Here is a 16,164-nt window from a genome sequence, read left to right on the forward strand (position 1 = left end):
GGGAGGGAAAAAAAGTGTTGTGCAAGATAGACAGCTGAGCACACATAATGATTGCCATATGTCAAAGGATTTCAAACCTTTAAAATGGACTTGGGCAGTACTTTGCTAAGTGTTCCCATAAAACAACTTCTTTTATAGGTTTCTGAGGTCTTAGCAATGGAAAACGGATTCCTGGTCTTTCTGTATCTTGTTTAGTTTTACCATTCTTTTGTTTCAAGGGCTTGGGGACTATCTCCCTTTGGCACCAAGCAGAATCTGATCTGGATCTTTCAGTAATGGCCCCTGAGTTACAAGGAAGCATTTTTCTCATGATATTCTCAATTTTAGTTAGCCTTTAAAATGTAGGGAAAATAGCCCTTTACGTGAACCTCAGAGCCCTGGGAGAAAGACTGATTAAAGTCATGAGCAAATGAACCATTTATCTGGGTTCCTGTGTCTCTCTTTTCCTTTTAGTGGGAAAATGAAGGGATTAATTTGATAATAAGGCAAAAATCCTTAGGTAGGGGGAATGTACATAAATTAGTACATTCTAATGTACTGATGGACATTAATGTACACTAATGTACTGTATCGAATTCTTAATCCTAGAAAATTCTTCATGAAGGCCTACCCACAATCTAAAATGTCTCAGGTGGCTTCTGTATCTTAGAAAGGAGCAAAGATTCTTTCAAAGGCCCCAGGGAAGAGGTTTAAGTTCTTCAAATCAGGGAAACCGGGCACTCGGAGTGCCTCCAAGCTCTCTCCATGTACCTCTTTGCCCATTGTAAAGTGCAGCTTTCCACATAACAAAGACTAAGACAGGTTTTGTGTGTGTGTAAGAGAATTGACAAAGTCCTTATTATCCTAAGACTTATGTCCTGGACTGAGAGATGGAAATTGGAAAGTAGACCAATCAGATCCCTATCTCCTTTACTAAGTGCTATTAAGGAGAAAAACTGGAGGTTGTGTAAAGGGTGATTACAGGATGACATGGAATGGTCATTGGAGGTCCCTTTCAGAAGCTCATATTAAACTGACATCTGAAACATGAGTTAGCCACAGGAAGAACATTCAAGACAGAAGGAACACAAGGACTGAGGTTCATAAAGGGCTTGGTGGGTATTAAAGAATGCCAGCTTGGCCAGAGCAGAGTGAGCAAGGAGGAAAAGCATAAGATGAGGACGAAGATGCAGAACTATGGACTTGCGGGCCATAGAAACAAATCTGCATTTCACCAAACTCTAGCTAACATTAAAGGCTTCAAGGCAAACTGAATCCAGTATAGATCTCTGTGTCTGGGCTTTAGAAAACCAGATGAGAATAATGCAAATTTGCATCACAAGAAGTGCCAACATTTTGAGTTTGCATAAAAAAGCAAAGGCATAGCACAAAAATACCATTTAAAATTCTCCCCTCTTACAGAGTCCTCTCTGTTTAACATCAGCTCCTGCCCCAACCCAACCAGTCAACATCTTTGTTGGTCTGTCTCATGTTGATTGTGCAATATAAACACTGGACAACAGAAAACATATACAAGGCAAATAGATTAGAAAATGAAATTGCAAATTTGACAAAGGATGCAAAATTTCCTGGAGTCCTGGAAAGTTTAATCAAGTTAGCTATACTCAAAGCCAAGGACCAAGGAGGATTGGGCAGAGTTAAACTAAAAGAGAAAATCATTGAGTATATAGTTGGAGCTTTAAGTGAGAATGATCTGAATATCAAAGAGTGAGAGAAACCTTCAGAAAATGTGTAAAATCCTTGAATAATTTTAAGAGAGAGAGATACTTTATGACAATATTACAGAAGTTCCAGGAAAGCTGAATTTTGCTATTAAACAATTTTGTCAGAACTGAAAAAATATTCAATTCATATTTATATTTTCTGAGAGAGTAGAGTTTTAATTAAGCCCTCTCTTTTGATCTGTTTTGTTAAATATTAAATAAAATAAGCTTGTTTTCATAATTGCTATCTTTGTTTTTAAAGCCTCGATGTTTTCTTACAGTTTATTTTGAAAATCTAGTCCCTATTTTTGATGGATTTATGTTAAGTAGTAGTTTTCCAGCACAGCAACAATTATCTTTGGATAATGAAGACCTCCTGTGCACACAGTTAGGAATGTGCTGTCTCTGCATATTAAGAGGACAGCCCTGAGTCACTCACCAGTGCTCGAGTACCTTGAGTTACTTCTTGAAGAAGAAGATGACTTTCCTAAATATTCATATTCTCATCTGATCCTTCACCTTGTGTGAGGAGTTGTCTAGGAAAGGAAGAAAGCTGGGTCTAAGATCCTTTGGCTTCAGCCAAGTGAGTTAATTGACCATAGCCCAACCAGCAAATGAAAACACTTACCCCCAATGGAGGGATATTTCCGCTAAGCAAGAGCTTTCAGAAGCTATATTAAAAATGTCCTTGTCCTAGGAATTTTCAGATGTCTGGATAACATTGTAAAGACTTCCAGATGGAAGATGTACCCCATTCAGGAATGACAAGTATGATACAAGTACTCAAAATTCTTTCCAACACTGCCTTTGAGAATGTCTGTCTGTGGATACCTCTTCAGAAACTTCCTCAGGCAGAGCCAAGAGCTTGCAACATGATGTCCAAGAGACTTGGAACCATATTCAAGTTTCTCTCCTTCCTATTTCTGTGATCTTGGACAAACAGATTTATCATCTTATTTATCTCAGCTGTGAAGCTGGGCATAGCAATACTAACCCCCTGATAAGGCAGATGTAAGAATTAAGGTGGACAGTGCATAGAAAGTACTTAGCATTCTGCCTGGTCAGGAGTAAGCCCCACAGCACATGTTCTCCAGTGGTTGCAAAGCAACAATACCTTGAAAGAAGTTAGACCTGACAATTCTAAACTCAGTGTCACATTTTGAAAAGTGGAGGTATAAAACCACATCTAGGATCTTATGTTCACAGTAGCTTTTTCTCAGCTTATATTGTACATCATGGAGTGCCTTATGTACCACAGAAATGCATTTCACTTTTATCCAATAGGTGAGAAAAGCCTTGGTAAAGTTTTAATTAATGGTTTAAAAAAAGAACTTCAATTGCAATAATAATAGTAGCTGCCACAAATGCTTATTACGTTCCAGCAACTGTTTATACTATTTTATAGATAATAATTCATTTAATTCTCACACAACCCTGTGAGGCAGGGACTATTATTATTCCCTATTTTATACATGAGAAATTGAGGAACAGAGGTCAAATGAAGGAGCCAGGATTTGAATTAGGAAAGCATGATTTCAGAGCCAGTAGTTGTAATCATTAGTATCCCACAGAGTTTAATCATTGATTTTGGACTTAGAAGGGCCTACCTAGAAGGCAAGGATATGGATCTAGCTATTAGAGAGTCCAGAAGAGACATAATGAAAACATGATCTAGACTTTGACAGCAGATGACCAGGATTTCAAACACCTGGCTGCAAGCAGAAATGAAACATTACTTAGTTCACAAGAGGACCTGAGGCGGGTAATAGGAAAGAAGATTTAACAACTTAGTGTCTGCCTTGGTTGACCAGTTGGCTCAATAGGAAAGATGTTCAGACAAGTAGATCTGGGAAAAGGGAAAAGAAGATATCAAGTTCAGTTATCGACAGGACACAAGAGGTCTGAAATTCTTGGAAACATCCACAGAGAAACAAGGAATCATTTTGTACGCTGGACAGATGCCAGAAATTTAAGAAAGGAAGCAACATAATTTACCATTAAAAAAAATTTAAGACAACCCACAGATTGTGAGAAAATATTTGCAAATTATTTATCTGAGAAAGGATTTGTATCCAGGACATATAAAGTATTACTGCAATTCAACAACGAAAAGACGAATAGTCCAATTTCAAAAATGAGCAAAGGATCTGAATAGACATTGTTTTAAAGAAAATATACAAATGGCCCATAAACACATGAAAATATGCTGTCATTAGCCATCAGGGAACTGCAAATCAAAACCACTATGAGATACCATTTCACGTCTACTAGCATGGTTACAATACTAATTTAAAAAAAGATAATAATAAGCATTGGCAAGGACACGGCAAAACTGGATTACTCATACACTGGTGAGAAAGTAACAGTGGAACCAATTTGGAAAACAGAATGGCAGTTCCTCAAAATGTTAAATATGTGTTACTATAGGATCTACCTATTTCACTCCTAAGTATCTATCCGAGAAAAATGAAAATATATGTCCACATAAAACTTGTACACAAATGTTCACAACAGCACTGTTCATAATAGATGAAATGAAGGAAAAAACCAAATGGCCATTAATGGATGAGTGAATAAATATGGCCAAGTCACACTGGAATATTATTCGCCAAAAAAATAAAAGAAAAGTACTGCTACATGCTATGACGTTAATGAAGCTCAGAAACAATATGCTAAGTGAAAGAAGTCAGACACAAAAGATCATATATGACTCCATTTATATGAGATGGTTGGAAGAGACAAATCTATGGAGACAAAAAGGAGATTAGTGGGTGCCTAGGGATGGGAGCAGAAAGAGGAGAAAAGAGAAGTAACTGCTAATGAATATGGGATTTCCTCTGGGGTGATTAGATGGTAGTGATAATTGTACAATTCTGTGAATATACGAAAATGTACTGAACAGTACACTTTAAATGTGTGATTTGCATAGTATGTGACTTAATATTTCAATGAAGTGTTTTAAAAAATTCATTGGGTCCAACAATAGAACTAAAAACAGCATCTACATGTCTAACTGAATTATGGTGCTTAGATTTAAGTTTAATCAACACAAGGGCTAATTTTATTTCATCTTTTTTCCCTTCTCTCTATTATCACCTACAGTCAACTTTTGTTTTCAGCAGTGGGTATGCTGAATTCTACCCTATAGTTTTTCCAAATAAACCCTTTAAAAGATTCATGAATGATATGTCTGATTACAGAGAAAGCTCCAACTCTCTTAAGTTGTTGGCAACTAGCAAGCAAATAAGTCAAATTAATTTTTAAACTAGCAACTTCAAATATTTACAAAGTTGATCTAATTCCCATCATGTTTGGAAGTCATGTTACGAAGGACTTACTGAGTCATGATTGCATAATGGACCCAAGTTTTAGGTTACTGGTAACTGGAAAGGATTCAGTTTGAATTAATTCTAAACCCATAATCTTAAAAGTTTACAAACAAAAGGTTTGTATTTTAATTCTGGCAGGTTTAGGCATTTTCTTCCAAAGGCCCTGTCCTTTCAAGAATAGCAGCACCTTTCACCTTCCCCACGCCAGCTGATTTTCTATCATCAGATCTTGCAATAATTTTGTCCTTTCTAAAACCAAAAGCAGTTCTAGTTCCAAACTGCAGTTCATCAGGGGAGGGTCCATGGTGTTGGTCAAAGCCTTGTGGCACTAGCTTTCACCCAAATGGGTTTCATACGCTTCCACAGGGCAATGTCTGTATTCACTTAAGATGCCCACCACATGGCTGGGAATTTTTATTTGAGATTTGTAAAGGGAGCGATGTGAGATTCAGACAATGCCCTCCCTGCTTATACTTGTGTCTGCAGGGAGCATGGATGGAGAGCACAAGAGCTGCTTCTAGGATGAATCCTGGCAGGTTAAGGTGAACTTGAACATAATCACATGCCAAGATTTTTGAGTTTTATTTGGTGAATCCAGGGAAGTCCCTTGATGTTTTCAAACTGAAAAAAATGGAATATTCCAAGATAGTTGTTAGTAAAATTCATTTTGATTACATCGAGTCTACACCATGACTTCGAGTGACTGATGATATTAGTGTATGCTTCCTGTGTGCCAGGAACCATCTTTACACTTGACCTACACAAAGACATTTACTGCCAACAATCACCCTTTTATTGTCCCTGTTTACAGCCAAGAAGATTACATTTCAGACAGGTTAAGAAACTGACCCTTAGCTACTCAGTTGACTCTCTTTCTCTTCACTCATCAAGCCACCTTCTACTTTTATGCATTTTGAAATATGTTAGAGCTATCAGTGCACTTCCAGTGAAAAAAATAAGCAAAGTGACAAAACTTGAAATGGATCCATGGTAGGAGGTGGTGGTGAAGACCAGCACAGAGACCTCTGAGCAGGCTACTTCAGTTGTTCTGTAAAGAGAGTCTCAAGGTTTGTACTAGGATTAGTGACAGAGATAGAACACTGCAGGAAGATTTCAAATACGCTTTGCAGGGCTAGTCTTCCTGGGGGACGATGTGGAGTGAGGAAGAGAGGAGTCAAAGGTGGTCCATATTATTTGGATTACACCGCTGGATCACGGTGGTGGGGCTGCTGAAGCTCTTTACCGAGATGAGAAAAGAGGGAGTACAGGTTGGAGGGGAAAATACAGATATATATTTGGAGTACATCAAGATTGACATGCATCTAATACATCCAACTGGGATGTAAAATTAAAGTAGAACAGTCTGTAGGTTAAGCTATATAAATACCTTTTCTGGGGTTACATTTACAGCAAGCACAAAATGACTCCATCACAGATTGTCTGTTATAAGTAGTAATGTCTAAGAACTACCATCATTGAAGGTAACTTAGGATAGAATGGTATAAAGTCGTGAGCAAAAGAAAGAGTTAAAATAACCATGTCATTATCGTGTTAGTCACCCAGTCGTGTCCGATTCTGCGACCCCATGGACTGCAGCCCACCAGGCTCCTCTGTCCATGGAATTCTTCAGGCAAGATTATTGGAGTGGGAAGCCATTCCCTTCTCCAGGGGATCATGGTGGTCTTCCCAATCCAAGGTTTGAACCCTGGTCTCTGGCATTGCAGGCAGATTCTTTACCATCTGAGCCACCAGGGAAGCCCCAAATCACCATAAACAATATTAAAGCAGAAGAAACCAGAAGATATCAATGCAGCACAGGATAAGATGACAACTTGCTTTTACAAAACTGGTTCAAATAGTTGATAGCATATTATATAGTAATATTATTTCTAAGTAGCTTACTAGTAGTATTATTATCCAAATTAGTGTGCAGTATTAACGTAATAGTACAAATAATTAAAATAGTAGTAACTAATAATTATCCAAATCACCGTATCATGTTTAATTTGAAGTATTCCTCATTTAGATACTGTGTCATTTAAGCCTAAGCCAATACTGTGAGTTGGGTTCTGTGATTAGTTCCTTCATACAGGTGAAAAACTTGAGGCTTACAACTACCAGGTATTTTGAGCAAAATCACATAAAGATTAAGTTGTGAAGCTGTAACTCAAATTTATGTGTGATTCTGACTTCAAAGATTGTGCTTTATATAATAGCCCCATATTCCTCTTGGTAGTGTCAGAGAAATACATTAAATGTGACCTACTGTAGTTTCAGCAACACTAAAACTAATACACTGAAAACTAAAGTGATACTGAATTTTTAGCACTGCAGTGTCATTGCTACAAGTTAAGAAACAGCACACGTTATATTTTACCGGTAGCAAACTGATGCTAAATAATTGCAAGATAGCTCTATCTAATTTAACTGTTTGTTGATATACATTTTGGAGATAAGAGATTTATTATGGTATCAATGTTGGTTCTAGATCTATGGGAATAAAAGAAAACTTAGTATAGATTACTATTTACCCTGGTATGAGAACATTATAGAACATTATAACATATCTGATAATAATGTAAAACAATGTAGAGCTCTTAGCACAGCACAGCATTTATGCATTATTAGCTGCCTTTGGGCTTCCCTGGTGGCTCAGACGGTAAAGCATCTGCCTACAATGTGGGAGACCTGGGTTCGATTCCTGGGTCGGGAAGATCCCCTGGAGATAGCTGTGTTTATATGCAGTATATCTGACATGCACTGCATCTACAACAATAAAGAATAATAACATGGATGATGTTAAATATTGGCAGCAAAATATATGATACTTATTTAAAACTACAAATTACAAATATTAGGACTCACACTGTGGTGTTGGAGAAGACTCTTTGAGAGTCCCTTGGACTGCAAGGAGATCCAACCATCCATCCTAAAGGAAATCAGTCCTGAATATTCACTGGAAGGACTGATGCTGGCCACATCTGATGTGAAGAACTGACTCAGTAGAAAAGACCCTAATACTGGGAAAGACTGAAGGCAGGAGGAGAAGGGGTGGACAGAGGATGGGATGGTTGGATGGCATCACCGACTCAATGGACACAAGTTTGAGCAAACTCTGGGAGCTGGTGATACTCAGGGAAGCCTGGCATGCGGCAGTCCATGGGGTCTCAAAGAGTCAGACACAACTGAGCAACTGAACTGAACTGAACTGAAAATGTATGGTCTTTCAGGATATTGTTTTATTACTGTGCTAAACCAAAAGACATTATGGTACCTCAATTCTATAAATATTTGTGCAGCGTATCTTTTCAGTGAATACTTACTATTTAAGTGCTAGACTGATTGTGTACTTTTGCTAAAATTATAGACACTACACACTAGTTATTGTAGTGCCAGAATTATTTCCGAGTTGGAAACAAGTGTGACATGGCTTAGTAATAATATCATAACAATGCTAAAATTATAGTTCTACCACATAGAGTGATATAGCAAAGAGACTATTCTCAATATCAGAGCTGGCACAGAACCCAAGTGGTCACCAAGTGCGTTGGGCAAATTACAAGCTTTTAGTGATGTGAAATGAAGAAATGTGATTTCCAAAGAAGCAGGATGCTTCCTTAACTACTTCTCTGAAAACTTGGCAGTCGCAATGGTGGTTTTCCAGATGTAGGTTATAGTCCTGTATAGACCACTGGGCTCCCTATTAGCACTTGTGTTGTTTCAACTAAAACCGCAGGCTGCACCAGCGTAGGAGCTGCATTGGTGTCGTAACTAGAAGCAAGGCAGGACTACGGACAAGAACAGCCTTCCTGTTAGAAAAGGTAGGTAGAGCATGATTGTGTTATTGAGACTGAAATGATAGTAGTGTCATCGCTGCACCATATTGTGAAATAATTATACTGTCAAATTTCCTGTAAAGACAGTGTATGGGATGATGCAGCAGTAATGCTAGAGCCAGCATTACCAACAGCATAATGCAACATGGCTGGTGGAACTGTTCTTTTCTGGGTCTCAAGAATAAGCATCTGGCAGGGAAAGAAAGTGACAAGGGGAATGTCAACAAGGTGGCAGTGTACACAGGGCCTTCGTTCTCCATCACCACCTGTGTCACTTAGCCAAGTCATCTCTGAACCTCACATCCGTTATATACACTGTGCCCCTTCTCACAGCGTATTTTGCTTTACTACATATAATTATGGGAACAGAACTGATCGTATCCTGTGCTGAACTACATTATGTCAGCCAATACTCTCCCCTTACAGTCTGAGAAGCACTGATGCTTGCGCACTGTCATGAGTTATGTTCTTTTACGGTTTTAGTTAAATACATATAAAGGCATTAGATCATACTCAGGTACTTACAATGTGCTAAACAGTGCTAGCTTGTGTGATGTTAAAGTCAAAATCATGTGGTCATATTTGTACTATAGAAGCTCCCATATTGATAGTGCTGACACCTTCTAGCATGAATGCCTGTAAGTTGTGAGGAGATTCCTGAGTTATCACACTATGAGAACCTTAAAAATTGGCAGCAGCCATCTTCTAAATCAAGGAGTTGACCAACTATGGCCTGTGTGTCAAATCTGGCCCACTGCCTGTTTTGTGCAGCTTTCAGGCTAAGAGTGATCTTTACATTTTTAGATGTTTGAAACTTCTAAAGAATAACAACATTTTGCGACATGTAACAATATAAGAAATTCACATTTCAGTGTCCTTTAAAGAAAGTTTTAATGGGACACAAGGGGCTTTTGTGCTATGATGGCAGAGTTCAATAGTTGCAACAGACACAGACGACATGGTCCACAAAGTCTAAAATATTCACTCTGGTCCTTTACAGAAAAAACTTCCTGACTCCTGGTTTAACGCATACTGCATCACCTAAAATGTGTGTTTCAGTGGGAAGCACTGTATTTTCAATATACTGCAGATGTAGCCACAGTGCCATATTACTCTGCTGTTTCTAACCACAGCTAACAAAGAATATCACTATAATCTACTATCATATATTGCCTTTCGTGTGTCCAAATGCTGCTGAATTATAGTATCCTAAACTAGAAAGTACTGCCATCCTGACTTTGTACCTGTCTGAGGGGACCAGGGTCTGCCGCCATACTGATGCATGTGGTACACAGTACTGTAACGGTGAAGGCAGAAGGCCCTGCCTCCTAGTGGCTCTAGCAATCTGGGTAACTTGCTTGTCAAGTCCAGTTTCCTCATCAGTGAAACGGGAATAATAACAGGGGTAGGAAATGGTGATGGAAATTCTCTGCACAGTAACTTGTAAATAGAAGGTCTCATAAACAGAATCGTGGAGATGGTTTATTCATTCCGCAAACACTTGCTGGGTGTCACTGGACTTGAGAAGTAATTAAAAGCGTGGGGAATTCAGACAGTTTAGCTCCCTCCTACAAGGTGTGGGAGGGGGAGACTTGAGAGTGAAAGGGAAAATGCCAGCGCCCTGTGAGCACCTTGCTCTGAAGGAAATGGCAGGCGGAGAGCGAGGATTCCCTGGTGTTCAGTGGAAGACTGCTAAGGCCTGAAGGACAACAAGGACCCCATCATCGGAGTATTTTAGGATATGATATACAAGGATTGCTACTGAATTGAATCTGTACTTTAGTAGCTTACACTATGTAAGGGATTCCTAGCATTGGCGGAACCAAGGTACAAAATTTAGATGCCATGTGGGGATGCAGAATGTCTGTGGCATCTATTAATTTGTTTTAAACTTCCTCTTGCCTCAAACTGTGACAACCAAAAAATGTTTTCAGATATTTCTGAACGTTCTCTAGTGGGCAAAGCTGCCCGGGATTTGTTGATGCCTGCAAAGTCCCTAGTAGGAATTGCAGCTGCTAAGAGCTAGATACATAAAACAAAGTCACATGAGTAGAAATGCCCCTGACAGGCTTCCCAGCATATGCGTGCCAATTAGAGGAATCTTCACAAAGCTCCCAAATCAAACACACTGCAAATGGCCCTCAAGGGTCTGCTAAATTATTATGACCTCTCATATTGAGAGTAATAAAACTGTGCTCTTCTGCCTATTATTTTAATATTTTATTAAACTATACAGACTCTTATAACAAGAGAAATATTATCCTCTGCAGTGCTATACTGCTCATAATTTGAATAATAATGCTAAAGTTCCTTACTTTATAACTGCTTCATACATTGAATAGTACTTTTTACCACTGCCATTTCTATCTTATTTTAGGGTCCTACATCATCTTAATCTACTGAATGTAAAGCATCTGGAGTTGCCCTGTTGTTATTTAGGACAGCATCACACAAATATTCTTGTCTGGACTGTGATTTATTAGTCTAACTTCAATATTATTGCAAATGTTCTACTATATTTTTGTGAATGTTCACATATATGAAAGCTTTCTAACAGTTCAGGAAGAATACTGCTAGCTCCAGATGACTTCTGAATCCATTAACCTATTATATTGAATGTCAAAGCTTATAATTTTAGTAACTGTGCCATACGGTTAGATTTAACTGTATCACTTTAAAGTTTATCTTAATTTAAGTAGCAAACCAAACATTTTAATAAAACTTTCTGTGATGGGATCCCTTTGGAGACAATTGGCATCAATCATTAATACTGTCATTAGAAGTTTTCAAAAACTGGCAATGGCAGGATAATAGAGGATATCTATTACTCCATGCTCCGTCCAGTAACGCTGGTCCTCCCACATGGTGCTACAGCACAGGGATAGGTATACACAACCACCCTCTATGTTGGTACCGCAACTCTTGCTACTACTATCACTTGCTTACTTGCTTAAATGTTTATTGAGGGTCTGCTCTGAGCTGGATACTCTACTTTTCTCTGCTTGGAGACGAGAATACGGCAGTGACAAAATAAAAAACAACAAATAAAATCCTTGCCCTCTTAGTGTTTATATTCACCTGGGGAGAGACAAACAATAAACAAATCCAATGGTGATAACTGCTATGGCAGAATATCAAGCAGGGAAGAGAGAAGGGGTGAAGGAGTGTGGAAGTTACAACTATAAACAAGGACTGCCACAAAAGAAGGACCTGAAGAAGGGAGGAAAGCATGCAGATATCTGGGAGAAAGAGCATCCTGTGATGAGGGAATAGCAAGTGCAAAGGCCCTGAGGGATGTGTCCACTTAGGATGCTTCAGGAGCAAGAAGACTTTGTGGGTTGGAGAAATAGTAATTGAAAGAAGCATAACAATGCAGGACTATTATTCTTATAAATACTGGAATCATTATAGTATAAAGTAGTATGATAACATCAGTTTCTCTAAAATATCAATAGGCTAACGCAGCCTTTTTTTAAGAGTTTGATTTCTCCACATGACTTTTAGATGTTTGTCCTCTAAAGAAAGGCATTCTCATTTCTACCTCGGCACAGAAATTATTCCACTTGGAATGGTTATTTTGGAATCACAATCCAATGGAATCTATTTTCTTTGGTTCACAATCCAGTGTTTCAATGCTTACAGGTCTGAGTAGTTTCACATTCTGTAACATATAAGACTGAATTTCATCTCTTGTTTATGGGGAAAGCTAGCAGCCAAATTCTCAAGCAATAAAGTTGAGTCATTTGTAGTCACCATTCTTTCCTCCTTCAAGTCTTCTCAGACCAAATTCCTAGGGTTTATGACTTCTTTATTTCTATTCCCAAATACTTCAACACTTAAATATTATGGAAGCTTGTGTTCTCATCCAAATTATGATTTCTATTGAAGTTCAGGGTTCTGTGTAATAAATTCTTCTGGTGTAGATGATATTTTGATTTACTTCTGTAAATATTTTTAAAACAGAGTAGAGCATCTAAACAATTGTTAAATGCTTGTCTAGAATCTGCTTTAGAGTAAAGTCTCTGCCAACAACCGTTCTTTCTTGCCGTCTGGAATGGGTGACTTTTTCATGCACTTTTCAGTCTATATTCTCAGCAATAAAATGATAACAAAACCCAAACCAGGAGATTATGATTTTAACATACTTTATTTAAAAAGTACACAGTTTTAAATTGGTTTCAATGGGTTTCAAGCAGAAGGGATGCTGCCCACTTGCAGTCCCGTTTCTGATGAAGGATGATAATAATGTAGCAAACTCACATTTGCATGACTGGCAAAGTAAAAAGATAACTTTTCTGTCAACATATTTTTAAGAGTTTGTATCACGCACAGTTTAAAATCATGAGATGCTGATGGCTGGACTACATTTCATGTCTCCTATGTCGCACCATAGTTTGGTTCACAGTTTATCCATAATTTAGCATGCCAAGAGAACATCTCCATCAATGTCACCTTGAGAAGAGCATCAAAAGCAGAGGGAACAGGATCAGGACCATCTTGGCCTGGAGATTCGGCGCACCCCCACACTCCCTCGCGTTCTCCTACAGGGAAAGGCAGGGTTGGTTAGAGCGGAGACGGATTCCAAGATGCCTTAAAATTCCCAAGGTATGTGGCGTCCCCAGATCTCTCCCTGTTCTCCAGCATATGAACAAAATCATTTGGAATCTAGATAATGTCCAGGAAATGGACTTGTGTACATTTCATCACATTAGTAAAGACAATCTCTGACTTCACTTGTCAATGCATAAAATACTCAAAATAATTTTTTGCATACTACAATGCAGAACATTCAAGAGGTAAAGGACTGTTGGTAGAGATGTCTGTTGTGATTATTTTATAAAAGCAAAACATTGACCTTCTAAGTAAACAATCACATCTCAGATCCTTTCAGAGGCTTGGCTAAGGTTTTGGTTAAGGTTTCATTAACACGTGTGACTTCTTTTTGATTTCAGGGAAGGGAGGTTCTGTTTTACAAAAATTAATTCATATTATTTACTCCTTTCTGTACTATGATTTTCATCTACTAATTGATAGAAATTTCTCCATGTCTACTATTCTAAGTTTCTTTTATTCAGTCTATTTTTATTTTCTTATTGATGGTCATTCATCTTCTCGTGTTCTCTACTGTTACAAAGAGTGTTGAATGCAAGTCCTTCACCAAAAATGATATTTGTTCCTGCTCTGGGCTAAGGTAAAGATGTCCAGGAATAAGAGTGCAGAGCTAAAGGATATTTTTGCCTTCAATGGCTATTGCCAGATATTTCACTGGTACCTGTATTTTCTGATCATCCAATGACTTGTATCTTTCATGTCCTTGGTTAATTGTTTCTTTTTTTTTTAAAGATCCTTTTTTTATAGTTCATTTTTAAAATCTTTATTGAACTTGGTACAACATTGCTTCTGTTTCTTAAATTTTGGTTTCTTGGCCATGAGGCATGTGGGACCCCAGTTCCCCAACCAGGGATTGAACTCGCACCCCCTGCATTGGAAGGCAAAGTCCTAACCACTGGACCTCTAGGGAAGTCTCAGAGCTTGGTCTATTTTTAAATGCAGTTTTTGCTTCATCAATTTAAAGAGCTCTTTATGCTTTGATTTATAAATGTATTCAGGTTCTATAAATTGGATACAGACTCTCAGTCATCTTTTTTCATCATAGGTTATAATTTTTATATAGTTAAATAAATGTTTTTCTTCCACTTTTTTTGGTCTTGGATAGGAAGGTCTCTTCAATACCTAGAATTTCTTTTAGAAATTTCATTGGCATATAATTGATCTACAATGTTATATTAATTTCTGTTGTACAGCAAAGTATACTATATATATAATATATATATTCCCATTTTATTTTCCATTATGGTTTATCACAGAATACTGAGTAAGGTTCCTTGTGCTATACAGTAGGACCTTGTTGTTTATCCATCCCATTTATAATAACTTTGACTTGTTAATCCCAGATTTCCAATCCTTTCCCCCCGCCTCTATATCTGTGAGTTTGTTTCTGTTTTGCAGATATGCTCATTTATGACATATTTAGATTCCACATATAAGGGATATCATGTGGTATTTGTCTTTATCTTTCTGATTTAGTTCAGCTAGTATAATAATCTCTAGGTTCCTCCAAGTTGCTTCAAATGGCATTGTTTCATTCTTTTGTATGGCTGAGTAATATTCCATTATATATATACACACACTACACATCTTAATAGATTCATCTGTTGGTGGGCATTTAGATTCTTTCTATGTCTTGCCTACTGTAAACAGTGCTTTTGTGAAGACAGGGTTGCATATATCTTTTCAAATGATATTGTTGTCTGGATACATGCCCAGTAGTGAGATTGCTGGATCATATAGCAACCCTACTTTTACCTTTATGAGGAACATCCATATTGTTTCCCACAGTGGCTGCACTAATTTACATTTTTATCAAAAGTGTAGGAGGGTTCCCTTTTCTCCACATTCCCTTCAACATTTGTTATTTGTACACCTTTTAATGATGGTCATTCTGACTGGTATAAGGTGGTGTCTCATTGTAGTTGTGATTTGCATTTCTCTAATTAGTGATGATGAGTATCTTTTCATGTGCCTGTTGGTCATCTGTATGTCTTCTTTGGAGAAATGTCTATTTAGGTCATCTGCTCATTTTTCAACTGGGCTCTCTGGCTTTGTTTTGTTTTTGAGTTGTATGAGCTGTTGTATATTTTGGAAATTAAGCCCTTTCAGTTGCATCATTTGCAAATATTTTCTTCCACCCCTTAGGTTTTCCTTTTGTTTTGTTTATAGTTTTCTTTGCTGTATAAAAGCTTATAAGTTTGATTAGGCCTCATCTGTTTATTTTTACTTTATTTCTATTGCCTTAGGAGAATGACCTAAGAAAACATTGGTACAATTTATACCAGAAAATGTCTCGCCTATGTTTTCTTCTAGGAGTTTTATGGTGCTATGTCTTATATTTAAACCTTTAAGGCATTTTGAATTTATTTTTGTTTCTGGTGTGAGGATGTGTTCTAACTTCACTGGTTTACATGTGACTGTCCAGCCTTCCCAACACCACTTGTTGAAGAGGTTATCTTTTTCCCATTGTATATTCTTGCCTCCTTTGTTGAAGATTAATTGCCATAGGCATGTGGGTTTATTTCTTGGCTTTCTATCCTGCTCCATTATCCACATGTCTGTTTTTGTGGCAACGCCATGCTGTTTTGATTACTGTAGCTTCATAGCACTGTCTTAAACCTGGGATGGTGATGCCTCCTGCTTTGTTCTTTTTTCTCAGATCAGCTTTGGTGATTCTGGGTCTTT

At 37.8% G+C, this 16,164-nt stretch overlaps 1 protein-coding gene across 1 annotated transcript in view; it reads right to left on the bottom strand.

The window, feature by feature from the left end:
- Positions 1-13,316: 13,316 nt before the first annotated feature.
- The window catches only part of CACNA2D3 (calcium voltage-gated channel auxiliary subunit alpha2delta 3), an 875,864-nt gene continuing 873,016 nt past the window's right edge, over positions 13,317-16,164 (bottom strand). The window contains exon 38 of the mRNA XM_068982393.1: positions 13,317-13,409. Coding sequence (XP_068838494.1) covers positions 13,317-13,409 — 93 coding nt within the window. The remainder of the gene's footprint in view (positions 13,410-16,164) is intronic.

The sequence above is a fragment of the Capricornis sumatraensis genome, chromosome 10, assembly GCF_032405125.1.
Source record: "Capricornis sumatraensis isolate serow.1 chromosome 10, serow.2, whole genome shotgun sequence".
In the NCBI taxonomy this organism is placed as follows: Eukaryota; Metazoa; Chordata; class Mammalia; order Artiodactyla; family Bovidae; genus Capricornis; species Capricornis sumatraensis.